The sequence below is a fragment of the Pyrus communis genome, chromosome 5 (genome assembly GCF_041283825.1).
Source record: "Pyrus communis isolate YQ-2024b chromosome 5, ASM4128382v1, whole genome shotgun sequence".
Taxonomy (NCBI): Eukaryota; Viridiplantae; Streptophyta; class Magnoliopsida; order Rosales; family Rosaceae; genus Pyrus; species Pyrus communis.
In genome coordinates this window covers 9,145,391-9,159,871 of record NC_142569.1, presented here as the reverse complement: position 1 = coordinate 9,159,871, position 14,481 = coordinate 9,145,391, and the positions used below count along the sequence as shown (strand labels likewise).

Below are 14,481 nucleotides of genomic sequence, written 5' to 3'. Positions count from 1 at the left end.
CGTAACACGGGTAATAATTACTTTTCCGCCAATAAACTCTCACGATTGCATATAGATTGCGAATTTATCCTTCAAGGATAACTCGATAAATTTTTGAATTTAAGAATATTATGTCTTAAACTCGTTATAAATTGTCAATTTATCTTTGAAAGTGTATAAAATACGAGTGATAAATTAACGAAAAATTAAATAAAATAATTTTAGGCGCAACTTTAATTCTTGATTTTCAGGTTTGAATTTTGAATACATATTCAATAAAATTAAAAAGGACATAATTCTCCAAATATTTTGCGCAGAGCCCAGAGCTCCTTTCCGTCGTTTCTTCCTCGGAGACGGCGCCCAAAGCCGCTTCATTTTTTATCAGAGCAGGAGAAGGGATCGCTCTTCCCGGTGCTGATCCGATAGAAGAGGAACCCCAGAGAGAGAGAGAGAGAGAGAGAGAGAGTGTCGCTGTCGCTGTCGCTGGATTTGCAGAAAAACCCTTGTCTTATTTTCTGGGTATTTATCACATTCTTCCTGCTACTCCTTTTTATGCCAAATTTTCTCTTTTTTTTTTTTTTGGTGAATAATCTTTCTTATACCCTCTGTGAAATTGGGTTCATCTCAAACTAAGTTTAATTTCTCTGATTATTAAGTTTTTTAATTTGTTTTAGTTCCTGATAAAGAAATGAAGTAATAAAGTTGTAGACTTTAAAACGTTAACTAGCGATTGTGTTTGAATGAGTGAGTTCGTTTCTACTTGGATCATTCTGCATATTTACTACCCAGTTCTTGTATGAAAATCAGCAAGTTTATGTTTTGTGGTTAATGAAGTTGCTCTCTTGTGGTTCAAGCCTTGACTTTGATTTTGTGACGATGATTTATTATTTGCAGACAACTATTCCCTGATTATTTGCAGTTTCCACTCAAATTGACATGCACTGCTTCAGATTGCTGTGAATTGAAACTATGAATTTTTGCAATGTGTATAAAACTGAAATTTCGTGTGAGTTCTTTGAACTTATTTTCTACTGTGTATATCACCTTTTTAAGGGAGTTGTTGCTGGCACTCCTAAATGGTCGTTTTTGCATGCAAAGGATAAACTGCTCTTAAAGTGTAATGCACAATGAATATTCGGGAGTGCCAACAACAGTTTGCCGTTTAAAAAAATTGATTTGTAAATGTAGGCAAGGAGCCTCTAAGACATGTTGATAAAGAATCGACTCCTTGCTCGATTTAAATTGTTGCGCGACGACAATATATTGTGAACAATTTGATCGGTTTTCAACGAATTGGACTAAATTTTTAAAATGAAAACCAACATGTTTGGGAGAAATTTTTGCTTAATCGTAACTTTGCTACGTAGTATTATAAATTCATGTATATCGTATCAAATTAGCGGTATGAATTTATGTTATATCTACGCTAGAATTTTACTCTTGGAAGTAACAAACAGAAGAAAGCCAGAACCCCTCGGAAATACTTTCTTTCTTCGACAAATGTGAAACAAAATTGTATTTTATATAACGATATTCTGTATTCAGTTCTCCTCCTCCTCCAATACAAATGTGATGATCTACGTACGGATACATACATGTACGAGCTTGTATCTCGAGAACGGTTAAAAATGTCATCTCTCTGTTCTGTATTTGATTCTCCTCTGCCGATACAGATGTGATGACCTACGTACGGATAGGGTACTTCAATTTTTTTTTTTTTTTTAATTTTTAAAATTTTTTTATCTTCCCAACTAGAGAGTATTCAAGTTAAAGGAGCCAAAGCCAATACAAATCAGACAACTTCAAGCCTTCAAGACCCACCAAGTATTAGCAAAAGGACAAGGATTATCTGTCCTTTCATTTTCGGTGTCCTCCCATGCCCTTTTGTTTGTGTGGTCACGTTAAATCATGTTAATATTTTATATTACTATTCATTTGTGTCTATTATCTCTATAAAAAAATAATATAAAATATTAATGTGACTTAACCGTGACCACACAAAACAAGAAAGCACGGAAGGGCATCGAAAATGGAATGGCAGACAATTCTTGTCCTTAGCAAAAGGCCCCCTCCACCATCCTCTCTCTCTCTTCCCCATAAAAAAAGGGTAAACGCTCATTAAAATAAGCGCACAAGCAATTAACTTTACTAAGCTTTGAATTTATGGGTTTTAATGACCTTTTATGGCAGCAGCAACCACTCTGCTGCTGACAAGCAAACTGCCAATCCCACAAGCTTTTTAGCCGATTCTTGCTCCAATACGGTTGAATTGCTACCTGGGTTGGTTTCTCTTGAGGTGTTGAGATTCCTGCAAGAAGAACCCACATAATATTTTTGTGTTCTGCGGCAGCTCCGCCATTGCTGATCAGTGAGCTCTCTTCTTTTAACTCAATTTATTTGTTTTGAGTTTTTGTTCAAGTTGTTGTGTTTAGTGGTGGTTAGTGATTGTAGTGGTTCTCTTGTCTGAAAAAAGAAGTTTGCTTTTTGGGTTTCTGCTGGGTTTGCTGTTTCTTCTGTGATTGCATAAGCTTGATGAATTGCTTCTTGTATGTTGCCTGTGTGATTAGCTTTTTGGTATCCGTTGAACATCAATTCGAAACAAGTTTTTCTAACCCTTGTGTAAAATTGGAACATTTTGGTCATGAAGCAGCAGTCTTTAAGCAAGGTTCTGCTGGTTGGAAAGCTTTTATATTTCATATTCCTTTGAGTTAAACAGCGAATGTCGAAGTGAATCTTAGTTTGATATGTTTTTTTGGAGCTAGGAAGCAGAAGATACATCAATTTTCTCTTCATTTCTTCCACTTACTAGGAAACAAGACATGATTGGCAATGATTATCATTTCTTTGTTAAATCTCATCACTTGATTTTAGGAGTTTTTTTTTTCGTATTAATCTCCGCGTTGGGTGGTGCTTAAAAGTCGGATGATGCTTTTAAAGTTGTTTCGGGGCTTATAGCATGCGTTTCTTGTACGCGTAGTGGAAAACATCATAATTATATGTAATGTTGAAAACTTAACCCTGCTGTAACTGTAGGAGGATGTTTAATAATCCGTTTGTCTTTTGGGGCACGTCTTATTTTGAGGCATATCTTCACTCTGCAGTCTCTACTCACATTTTGGGATTGCATGGTCCACCCAATCTCCGTCATGTCTAATACGGTTATAATATTGTCTTGCGTGAATTTCTGTCGAGAAGTTTAGCATATTGTGTTTGCAACCTAAAATCTCCTGTTTTTCCGTTCATTTTTGTGAGTTAGAGTATTGTTACCTTAGTACTGTCCCTCCATTTTTTTTTTTTTCATTCTGTTATCGTGTTAGGCAAACCGAAAAGATGGAGCGGAGCAGATTTAATATGAGAATGCGTTGTTCTGGTTCAACACTGTCAGATGAGTCAGCTTTGGATCTTGAGAGAAACTGTTGCAGTCATTCTAATTTGCCTTCGTTAAGTCCACCAACACTTCAACCCTTTGCATCAGCTGGACAGCATTGTGAGACTAACGCTGCTTACTTCTCGTGGCCTACCTCAAGCCGATTGAATGATACTGCTGAAGAGAGGGCAAACTATTTCACTAATCTACAGAAGGGGCTCCTTCCTGAAATTCTTGGCCAGTTGCCGAAGGGGCAGCAAGCGACTACATTGCTTGAACTGATGACTATTAGGGCATTTCACAGCAAGATTTTGCGATGTTATAGTCTTGGAACAGCAATTGGGTTTCGTATTCGACGGGGTGTGTTAACTGACATACCAGCTATTCTTGTCTTTGTTTCAAGAAAAGTTCACAAGAAATGGCTCAGCCCAATACAGTGTTTACCCACTGCCCTAGAGGTCAGGAAAGAATGATAAGAATGGTTCGATTTTTCGTTCATTTTGTAGTCATCAAGTTTGTTTTGGGTTATTGATGCCCATTCCATCTGAATTTACTTGTGTTTCGAAGTTTAGTTAAAATAACTCTTTTTACTTTAATCAGGGACCTGGAGGTATATGGTGCGATGTGGATGTTGTGGAATTCTCATATTTTGGTGCACCCGAGCCAGCTCCCAAAGAACAATTGTACACAGAAATTGTAGATGATTTGCGTGGAGGTGATCCGTGCATTGGCTCAGGTTCTCAGGTATTGTTAAGTTACCTCCCGAGCTAGTTATTTTTCATAGTATTATCTGGTAAATCTGAATGCTGGTAAGTACTGTTTCATTTGCTGGTGTTCAGGTGGCAAGCCAAGAAACATATGGAACATTGGGTGCTATAGTAAGGAGCCAAACAGGCAACCAACAAGTTGGTTTTCTCACAAATCGGCATGTTGCGGTTGACTTGGATTACCCAAATCAGAAGATGTTTCATCCCCTGCCTCCTTCGCTTGGACCTGGGGTATATCTTGGTGCGGTGGAGAGAGCTACCTCATTTATCACAGATGAGCTTTGGTATGGCATCTTTGCCGGAATTAACCCAGGTAAATACGATTTTAAAAGTTGGTAATGTAACTTACATTGCTTTTAGAGATGGATTTAATAAAAATTTCTCTCAAGAGTGCTCATCAATCCAAATTTGAGTAGCTTGACTTTGTTTCTTTGACCGTTCTGTCAAGTTCCAAGTGGATATGTACTTAGCTAAGTTAAGCAAGCTATAGTAAAGAAGTTGACAGTTTAAATGTAAAGATTACAAGCACAATACTTAATACAGATGTAACTTTTTTTTTTTTTTAAAGAATGAAGGAAAGGGAGAAGGAAGAGAAACACTTATTCATCCTGATTTTTTGTTATTACAGAGACGTTTGTGAGAGCAGATGGGGCATTCATTCCTTTTGCTGATGATTTTGACATGTGTACTGTTATTACATCCATGAAAGGAGTAGGGGAGATTGGCAATGTTAAGATTATTGACTTGCAGTCTCCGATTAGTACCCTTATTGGAAAGCAGGTGATGAAGGTTGGAAGAAGTTCTGGTTTGACTGCTGGAACTGTGTTGGCCTATGCTCTTGAGTACAATGACGAGAAAGGCATATGCTTCTTAACTGATTTTCTTGTGGTTGGTGAGAACCAACAAACATTTGACCTCGAAGGAGACAGCGGGAGCCTGATAGTACTCAAAGGTGTGAATAGTGAGAAGCCACGACCAATTGGGATCATATGGGGTGGTACTGCTAACCGAGGACGACTTAAATTAAAAATTGGTCAACCTCCTGAGAATTGGACAAGCGGAGTTGATCTCGGACGTCTTCTGAAGCTCCTTGAACTTGACATCATTACAACTGATGAAGGGCTTAGAGGTTTGTGCTTCGGAAATTGCCCTTTTTGCTGGTTTCCTTCCCCCCATGGTTAATGCACTGCATTTATCTATCTTCAGCTTTTTAATTGTAGTTCGTCTGCATGTATCTCTGATTGCTTCGCTCATTTTCTTTGCATATAATTTCATAGATTGTTACGTGAATTAATTACAAATTTGTGTATATGTTCCCTGCAGTGGCTGTACAAGAACAAAGGACTGCTTCAGCAACAGTAATTGGATCCACTGTTGGCGACTCTTCCCCTCCAGATGCGATGCTTCGAAAAGAAACATCTGAGGAGAAGTTTGAGTCACTGGGTCTTCAAATTCAGCATCTTCCTTTAGAAGTTGAACCCAGCAGCCCACCCAGGAATCCTTCCTTAGCGGAAACAGAGTTTCATCTGGAAGATGGGATCAAGGCAGTCCCCAGTGTCGAACATCAGTTTATACCAAGCTTCATCAGAGGCTCCCCACTACATAAAAAGAATCAGATCGATAGAACAGTTTCTGAGAATCTCTCATCGCTAAGGAATGGCTGCGACGAAGATATTTGTTTTTCGCTGCAGTTGGGGGACAATGAGGCCAAGAGAAGACGTTCAGATGCTTCAACCAGCGCCGGAGAACCAAAAATGAACTAGACTACTAGCTTAAGCTTGGGGGAACCAACCCGTTTTGCGCGATAGGAACACTATTTCGAGAGAATTATGTTGAAGTGAGCTACAATCCAAGTTAACATTTCTTGTACTGTTTATTTCTCCTAGCTAATAGTTGAAGATAATTACTATGCACAACTAGTGTTCCTTGAGGTTTACCAAAAAAACCAAGAAAATAAGCACTCCAATTTCTATGAGGTTTATCAATACATGAAAGGGTTTTCGTCGGATCATTTTCTTGGAAATCATGTGATTATGACGGTTCATCGTATATCGTGCAGTTTTTGTTAAAAATTATTTATATTTAATTTTGAATTTAAAATGATTCTCGGTTCTCCAAGAAAATGATCCTATCAATACATCATAACCTTTAAGGGAAGGTTAAAAAAAAAAAAAAGGTGATTAGTGGTGGGATCCCAACATTGAATTTTAACAATCCAAATTGCATATTTTTCAAGTTGCACTTCTTAGATCATTCTTGCAAAATATTAGGCAAATCGACAATATTTGAGATAACTAATTGAATTCAAAAAAATTGACGGCATTATGTTTTAAGAAACATCGACATTCATCGTGACAATTAAATAGGCAAATAATTTCGGATGAATTGAATTTTGCAAAGATGATCTATCAATCACACGTCGCACACGCATTTTACTACCATCAAAAGGAGTTTGTTGCTATCTACCCAGTTGTGTTTGTTCGTCATCGTTATATTACCATTTATGACTCTCGTTAGTCATTATGTGAAAATCTGAGTCTCACTGGACCGTAGTATTAATTAGTAACTTATTGTATTGTTAAAATTTAGGAATCATTTGATATAGGCGCCTCAAATTTGAATTTTTTAGATCAAACATTCATGTTTTTTAGTGATTTGATTAAACTTTTTTTTTTTGTCATAATTTTGGTGCTATATGCATATTATATTGTAACAAATTTCCTATAATCTAACATTTTGATTACACTCTCCTCCGTTAGAGATAATTGTAAAAAAAAAAAAAGGTTGGTTATATTCAATTTATTTTCACAATAATGCTACAATTTAGCAATAATTATCTACGATTGAAGATATTTTCTTTCCAAAATAGTTTAAAATAATTTTAAATCCCCCAAAATCAAACGTACCAAAATGAGTTTTTATTTCAGTATGTTAAGAGAAAATAGGATTGAGAATAGTATAAACGTACCAATACACAATGTGCACAAAATACCAAAATAAAAATAATGTACCAATATTAACAATATGTATCAAATCAAATGTACCAATTAATGATTTTTGTAAATTCAAACATACCCGTAGATAATATATATACGTAATATATTGTACCTAATAATAATTCGTCAACAATTATACTTAAAAAAACAGCAAAAAAATATAATTTCACAAAAAAATTGAAAAAATTATACGGAGCTTTTATGTTGATCACCAACTATTTGAAAAAGAAAAAACCATTTGAAAAAAGAAATAATATTAAATGTTTGCATAAAAAAAACATATTTGGAAGAAGAGAAAATATAGTTTAATTACTAAAATTCATACTAAATAAGGAAAAGTGCATCATGTAGATAAAATGATAAATTCAAAAATTATTTTAATTTTAAATAATAGATGTGATTATTGATTAAAGAACTTTAATTAAATTTTAAAAAGACACACATGTTCAATATAAATGATAGAGAAAATCGGGAATTCTAATATTTAATTTAATTAGCTATTTAAAAAAATCGCCAAACATAACATAAAAAACCACCTTCTCCCTGTCTCTCTCCCTTATCTCTGTGCCCACTTTTCCAGAGCGGGGTTTATCTAGGGTTTCGTCTCTCTCTCCGCCATGGCGAAGCCAACCCGAGCCCGTCGCTCGCCATCTGGCTCCGTGTCCGGCTCATCCTCCCGGTCCCGTTCCCGCTCCTACTCAGGCTCCGACTCCCTCTCCAGCTCGCGTTCTCGCTCCCGATCTCGCTCCAGGTCCTTCACCTCTTCCTCCTCTCCGTCCCGGAGCGGCAGCTCTCGCAGCCGAAGTCCCCCTGCCTCCAAAAAAAGGTTCGATTTTCGTTTCCCGATCCTAATTTGACACTCTAGGGTTTTGTATCTGCTGTTTGGTTGCTTAGAAAGTCCGGTATAAATTCGTTAAGGAATATTAAACAATTTATACGATTAAAGTCACTAAATTTGAATGGAATGCCTAACAACCAAAACCACAATCATCATAAAAAGAAACAAGCCTCACCTTAAAAACATTGGTGAATGCTATATATCAGCAGTAAGCTAAGTACAAAATTTGAATTTGAATATAAAGAATATTGATTCAACATTCATATCGGTCAGTGGGAAAATTTGCCAATCGACATTAAGCAATCAGCACATTGAAAAGTATGGCTTTTACCTAAGTAGGAATGATGAAGTATTAAAGTTGGAACAACTTAAACTACGGTTATGAGTGGATTAATTGATGAGGTTAGAGCAGTCGAACGTATAACTTTTTATGCATAGTTTAGATTCTAAACCATGCATCTTCGCTTTTCTTTATTTTGTTTTTTGTTGTTGTTGTGCTTTAATGTGATTATGGAATCCGTTAATTCAGGTTTTCATAAAAAAACTATTGCTTTATTGTTAATTAAACTGATTTGTTTTTCAGTCCTGAAGTTGCAAGACGAGGTCGTTCTCCACCACCACAATCTAAAAAGGCGTCACCGCCCCCAAGGTATTGATAGTTTTTTCTTTGAATTTGTGGGGTTTTTTTAGTGGTTTTTGTACTTTTTAATTTTTTTAGGGTACATTGAGAAGTAGAACTTGTTAGTTAATTTGAAGTAGACTTTGATTGGTTCAAGTGACTGTTCATGCACATATGCATTCTATGAGCATTGACAGCATCCTGTTATGTGATTTATTTTTGGTAAGCCAAAAATTATTAGCTTAAATTATGTTGGTGTAGATATTTTTTTCCCTTTTTTTACTGCAATTGACATTTGGATATGAGTTTTCTCTTAGAAACTTTATTTTCAACTTGCTACACAGAGTCTTATAGATATTGCGTTCTTGCTGGACTTGATAGTTTTCTCTGGAGTAGATCCACTACGTTTTGCTTTCTTAACCCCCTAAATTATATTGCACATCTTTCATCTGATAATATGTCACATTTCAGGAAAGCTTCTCCAGTTCATCAGTCACTTGTTCTTCACATTGATGCGCTTACGAGGAATGTGCATGAAGGCCATTTACGAGAAATATTCTGTATGGTTTTGTTTTGTATCTATAATATTTTACTTCTTTTTGCATTATGAGATTGTGTTGGGATACCTAATTCCAGAGGAGTTGGGATACCTAATTCCAGAGGAGTTGATCCTAAGCTAACTCCCCATACAAATCTTTATTTACATAATAGCCTATAGTGCAACAACTTAAAAATCTTTACGAAGGAGTCCAACGTATATTTTTAGATCATACTCTTCTCTATAAGATTTTCATATCAGCTTCTGGGAAAATTTGAATTAACTTATGATTTGAACTTATATTCTTTTAAAGTTTCATTGTTTTGGTTTTTTTGTTGTATTTATGCAAAATTGTACAAGGATCAATTCCATGTAACTTTTAAAGCAACTAGTAATGACTTCACATTTAGGCAATTGCATGTGTCTTGTGCTTTGTAGCACCGATCCTAAACTCAGATTTATAACCATATGTATGAGAATTGCTTACATCATTGGCTCGTGTATTGTTTCTTTGCTAATGTCCAGATAAACTAAGTCACAGACAGTGTGTCTCATTACGTTTTGTATTACTTTGTAGGTAACTTTGGGGAAGTTGTCAATGTGGAGCTGGCAATGGATCGTACTGTAAGTGCATGCTAGATTTAATTCTTGACTTTGAAGTATCTTTCTGTGCAACATGTATGTTAAAAGTGCCTTCTTCTGCAGGTTAATCTTCCAAAAGGATTTGGATATGTTGAGTTCAAAACACGAGCAGATGCTGAAAAAGCACAATTATACATGGACGGCGTAAGTTTTCTCAAAGTGTGGGAGTATAATAGTTCCTATAACTTTTAAGACCTAACATTTTTGGAATATGATGTGTTGAATTTCCTTATTTCAGGCTCAAATCGATGGTAATGTCGTTCGAGCAAAGTTTACATTACCTCAACGTCAGAAGGTGTCTTCTCCTCCTAAGCCTGTTGCCACTGCTCCAAAGAGAGATGCTGTGAAAACTGATGGTGCCAGTGCTGACAAAGATGCACCAAGGCGACCGAGGGAAGGTATAATCTTTCTATATTTTATTCTTTTTATGGTATCATATGTATTTTTTCTACTATGTTAGTGATCTATCTTTTACTTAATGATATCAGCTTCTCCTCGTCGGAGAGGTGTTCCCTCACCACGGAGGAGATCACCTGTCGGTCGAAGAGGTGAATCTCCAAGACGACCATTAGATTCTCCACCACGTCGTCGTGCTGCCTCGCCTGCTCGTCCCTACCGCCATGGTGGTTCACCTCCAAGGAAAAGGCTTGCATCTCCACCCAGAGGTCGTTCTGGATCGCCGCCACCAAGGCGACGTTCCCCTGTTAGGTATTATATTGAAGCAATTTTGCATTTTTTCATGCTAAATTGTTTGAGTTATTTTAACGGTGTTGACTAATCATATACTTGAATATGACCTCTCCAAGAAGGATACGAGGCAGTCCCATTCGTAGACGCTCTCCAGGACCTCCAAGGCGCCGGTAAATATCTATTTTTTTGCCTAAGATTCTTCACAAATCTTGCGCTTAAAAAATAAGTCAATATATGGATTTTTCATAGACCATGAATTTCTGTGGAATTGAAAGAGATCTCGTACTACTCGTGGTTGATTTTACTGGTTTTGCATGTTCTTCCAACAGTTTAGTGAATCTTTATCACCTTGGAGAGTTGTCTAATTTCTGTGTATATGTGCTTATTCTTGCGGTCTCATGATATATAAGTACTGTGCATGTAAATCCTGCAAAGAAAAATGAAGTCAGGCTATTAATTTCTTGATCAATAATGCATAACAGAGACGATTCAAAGGGCTTAAGTGTGTTTTGATAAGTAGGATGCATCCTATAGACCAATGGTATTATCACAGAATTTACATGCAACTTCGTGCACCATTTTTAATAATATCTCGGTGTTTAGTCATGTATTGCAGCAAAAGGTTGATGTTACTACCAAATGTGCTTACAAATATGAGTCTGTTAAGCTATTTTTTTTCCTTTCGGTTGAGTTACTTTGAATTTATATTTTGGTTTAATCTTATATGCGAATTTAATTCTTCAGTTCACCTCCTAGACGGTTTCGTAGTCCTCCCAGAAGGTCTCCAATTCGTAGGCGTACCCGTTCTCCCATTCGTAGGCCTGGTCGATCCCGTTCAAGGTCAATCTCGCCGCGGAGGTAACATCTATATCCATGTCTGAAGAAGTCTTTTGCTTTATGCTTGAAGTGGATCACGTTTCTTGATTTTTCATGTTCTCGATTCATTGAAGTTGGATGGAATTGCATTGACGAGTGCATTGAGTTTGGAGTTTGTGATGTTTATTCATATTTTTTGAAAATAAGGTTTGATTGAACTCATGTGTTGTAGTCTAGCTTTTGGGTGGGACAAGAATCATTATGATTGTATATGTGTTCGTATGGTGTGTTGTACACAGAATGTTCTTATGTTGGAATGTTTTAAAAGGCGAAGGCATAGTTGAGGCATTTCATGGATAGCCTCGCCTAGGCAAAAGCCTTGAGGCGTGAGGCGAAGCCTTGCGGGACCTGAATAATTGGGTACGGCTGTAGATTATTAAAAAAAATGGGGGACTGCTGTGGGTCATTAAAAAAACGGGGACTGCTGTGGGTTAATAAGAAAAATAGACTTGGCCAAAACGACGTCGTTTTGGGCCAAGTCATTTAAAAAAACTTGGCCCAAAACGATTTAAAAATAAATCCTTTTTCTTATTCACGGTTGTCTCCTTCGTGAATACGCTGCCACTGCAACTGAAAAAAAAAAAAAAAAAAAAAAAAAAAAACCAGAGGGTAGAGCCTCGGAGGCCCAGCCTTCGACTTCAAGGGGTCCCCAGAAAATTTCAAGCAAGGATTTCGGCCGCCTCAGAGTGCTGGGGCGTGCCTCGACCACGTCTAGGAGAGTTTTTGCCTACTCCCACTGGGTAGAGGCGTTTTCACCCCCTCCCGGCCTCTGTAGCCGCCTAGGCGCGCCTGCGTTTTTTAAAACACTGTATGTGGTGGAATATATGTTTGCATACATCTCACTACTTAAACCTGCCGAAGTTTTTTTCCCCTCCAAGTGATATGGTGGTACTATCTTCTAGGACCTATTTTTTTGAATTCTTGGTTCCTACTCTGCATATTGCCAAAATATACCTTTCAAAGTTCTTATATTGTCATTTTATTTGAAGGAATAGTATGCTTGCTAATATGCCTTATACCTACTTTGTTGCTTGTATTCAACAGAGGTCGAGGACCAGCTACTAGACGTGGGAGGTCATCGTCATCTGGATCACCTAGTCCACGAAAGGTATGTTTTTATCAGTTTACATAACTTGGCTTCTGGGATCCCTTATATGGATTAACTCTTTGCACTATAACAGGCACCCCGAAGAATCTCTCGCAGTCCGAGAAGGTAATTTTTTAATTTTTAGTTTTAACTTTGATCTGAATGAATTTTATTCCAGGCCCGTTTGTATCTGTTTTAGCTCTCACATTTGTATAACTTTGTTTTCATCTGCAATTATCCTTTCGGTTGTATTATGTATGTCTTTTTCATAATCAGTTTTATGTATGATCATTTTTCTACAAGTTCACAGCATATGTGTTTATTAGTCGCATATTAAACACCTAATTGAGATCCAAAACTTGGGCTTAGTACTTGTGTAGTAGGTTAAAAAATTCTCATGTTTCCGTGGACTGTGTTTGCTTGGTACTTGATTTTAGCTTGTTCTGATGTGGGAGGGTGTTTTATTTAGGCCTTTGAGGGGAAGAAGCAGTAGCAAGAGCAGCACCAGCAGTTCACCCCCTCGTAAGCCATAGGTAATACTCTCTCTCTTGGATTTTTTAGTGGTTTTGTTGATAAATATTATATCTAATCGTATTGGAACACGATTGGGCTAATGTTATTTAGAGTTCATACTTGTTCTTATGCAGTAGCTTATACAAGATTACTCATGATTTTTGGCGGGTTAGGTGGATTGTTTGGTTTTTGACGCTTTGTTATTTGCCTATTTAGCTTTAGGTTCTGATGGCGGGCACTTTATGAAGGTCTTTAAGGGAAGCAGTAGCAGTTCACCTTCCGCGTAGGCCATAGGTAACACCTGCATCTCCGTCCTCTCCCCCCCGCTCCTTTCCTCTTTCTGTCCCTTCCCCTCCTGCATTTACTTTGTTGTCATGAGTGCGTAGCACAAAATTCTCAAGAGTGACGGATATTCTCGGAGTTGATATTACCATTTGCATCGCTTATGAGTAGACAGAATCAAGTTGTGTTATTTTGAGCTTTTAAAACTCGTTTCGGTGATTTGCTTTTTTAATTCCATGACTGTATCCACGCTGTGGGAAGGAAGGATGCCGCTGAATTGCACATTTGGTTAATCTATTGTGAAACAAGTTTATGATATGGTTTTCTTTTTAGCCAGGTGGTGTCATGAATTGAGTTGTATGGTTAAATTCTCTAAAGTTCTACCCCAACAAAAATCGGATTGTCGGATTCTTTCACCTTGTTAGATCCTTTGTCAAAAATACGATGACCATGATCTAAAGGTTAAAGAATATGGATTATATAATACTCTGAAGCACTATAGAATTTTCGAAATTGGACAAAAATTTATTCACTTCTCTGCCAATAGTAATTACCAAGGGCATTGTTCTTTTGTATCAACCGGAAGAGAATTTTTGCTTCGGTTTAAACCTGCTTTTCAATAAGCTCTTAAAAATCTTGGAAGATGTGTTGGTTTGCAACTCTGCACCAAGTCTCCTTGTAGGGAACTTTCTTGTTGATCCGGAGTAGGGGAGGGCATGGGCGGGGCCAGGCCTAAATTTAGAGGAATCGGACTGGACTTGTTTTAAAATGCAATGGGACGGGACCGGATGGGTATACGAATTTTGATTTGGGAAACTGGATCTAACCCGGCCCATTTGAAGTGGGCCTACGGGTCCAAACCCTTTTTTTCTTTTTTCTTTTTTAAATTTTGGACTGGTGTGTGAAAATAACATCCAAACACAAATTATTTTTGTTTGTAAGAATGCTGCACACTCAAAGTCCTATCTTATTCATACAAGAATTCAAGACTCAGATCCAAAAAATAAGCCCCGACTCGCATCAGCCCCGACTCACAGATTCTGGACCCGACTCAAACCACAGATTATTTTTGTTTGATAAATTTGTACCCGACCCGAACCAGCCCCGACTCGTAGATTCTGGACCTGTTTGCCCACCCTTACTCTGAAGCACTTAAGAATTTTTGCTTCTTGTAGTGTTCGTTCAGTTTTGTAGAATGGTTATAAAACTGGCAAGTCCTGGAAATAGGATGGTGGTGGTTGACAGAGAAAAATAGTTATCACCAAGGGACGCAAAACGCCAAATTTA

The 14,481-nt window shown here is 37.3% G+C and overlaps 2 protein-coding genes across 6 annotated transcripts; both read left to right on the top strand.

Annotated features, from left to right (window-relative positions):
- Positions 1-278: 278 nt before the first annotated feature.
- On the top strand, positions 279-6,026 carry LOC137725564 (protein NARROW LEAF 1). 2 transcript variants are annotated; one of them, XM_088694170.1, is made up of 6 exons: positions 279-498; positions 3,297-3,804; positions 3,947-4,090; positions 4,186-4,426; positions 4,742-5,242; positions 5,437-6,026. In XM_088694170.1, exons 2-6 carry the CDS (start codon positions 3,310-3,312, stop codon positions 5,874-5,876), a joined length of 1,821 nt encoding a protein of 606 aa, XP_088550296.1. In that variant the 5' UTR covers positions 279-498; positions 3,297-3,309; the 3' UTR covers positions 5,877-6,026. The 2 variants fall into 2 exon arrangements, with proteins under 2 accessions (XP_088550296.1, XP_068320392.2); XM_068464291.2 differs by lacking the exon at positions 279-498 and adding an exon at positions 2,023-2,347.
- A 1,569-nt stretch (positions 6,027-7,595) lies between these two features.
- On the top strand, positions 7,596-13,526 carry LOC137721360 (uncharacterized). Of its 4 annotated transcripts, none has more exons than XM_068460472.2 (13): positions 7,596-7,935; positions 8,531-8,596; positions 9,038-9,126; positions 9,682-9,728; positions 9,810-9,890; positions 9,985-10,144; positions 10,235-10,454; positions 10,556-10,606; positions 11,181-11,294; positions 12,357-12,420; positions 12,494-12,525; positions 12,869-12,932; positions 13,129-13,526. In XM_068460472.2, the coding sequence occupies exons 1-12, from the start codon at positions 7,727-7,729 to the stop codon at positions 12,930-12,932; spliced, it is 1,197 nt and encodes a 398-aa protein (XP_068316573.2). In that variant the 5' UTR covers positions 7,596-7,726; the 3' UTR covers positions 13,129-13,526. The 4 variants fall into 4 exon arrangements, with proteins under 4 accessions (XP_068316573.2, XP_068316560.2, XP_088550295.1 ...); XM_068460459.2 differs by having other exon boundaries at positions 7,598-7,935; positions 10,553-10,606; XM_088694169.1 differs by having other exon boundaries at positions 7,627-7,935; positions 13,135-13,526.
- The last annotated feature ends 955 nt before the right edge of the window (positions 13,527-14,481 follow it).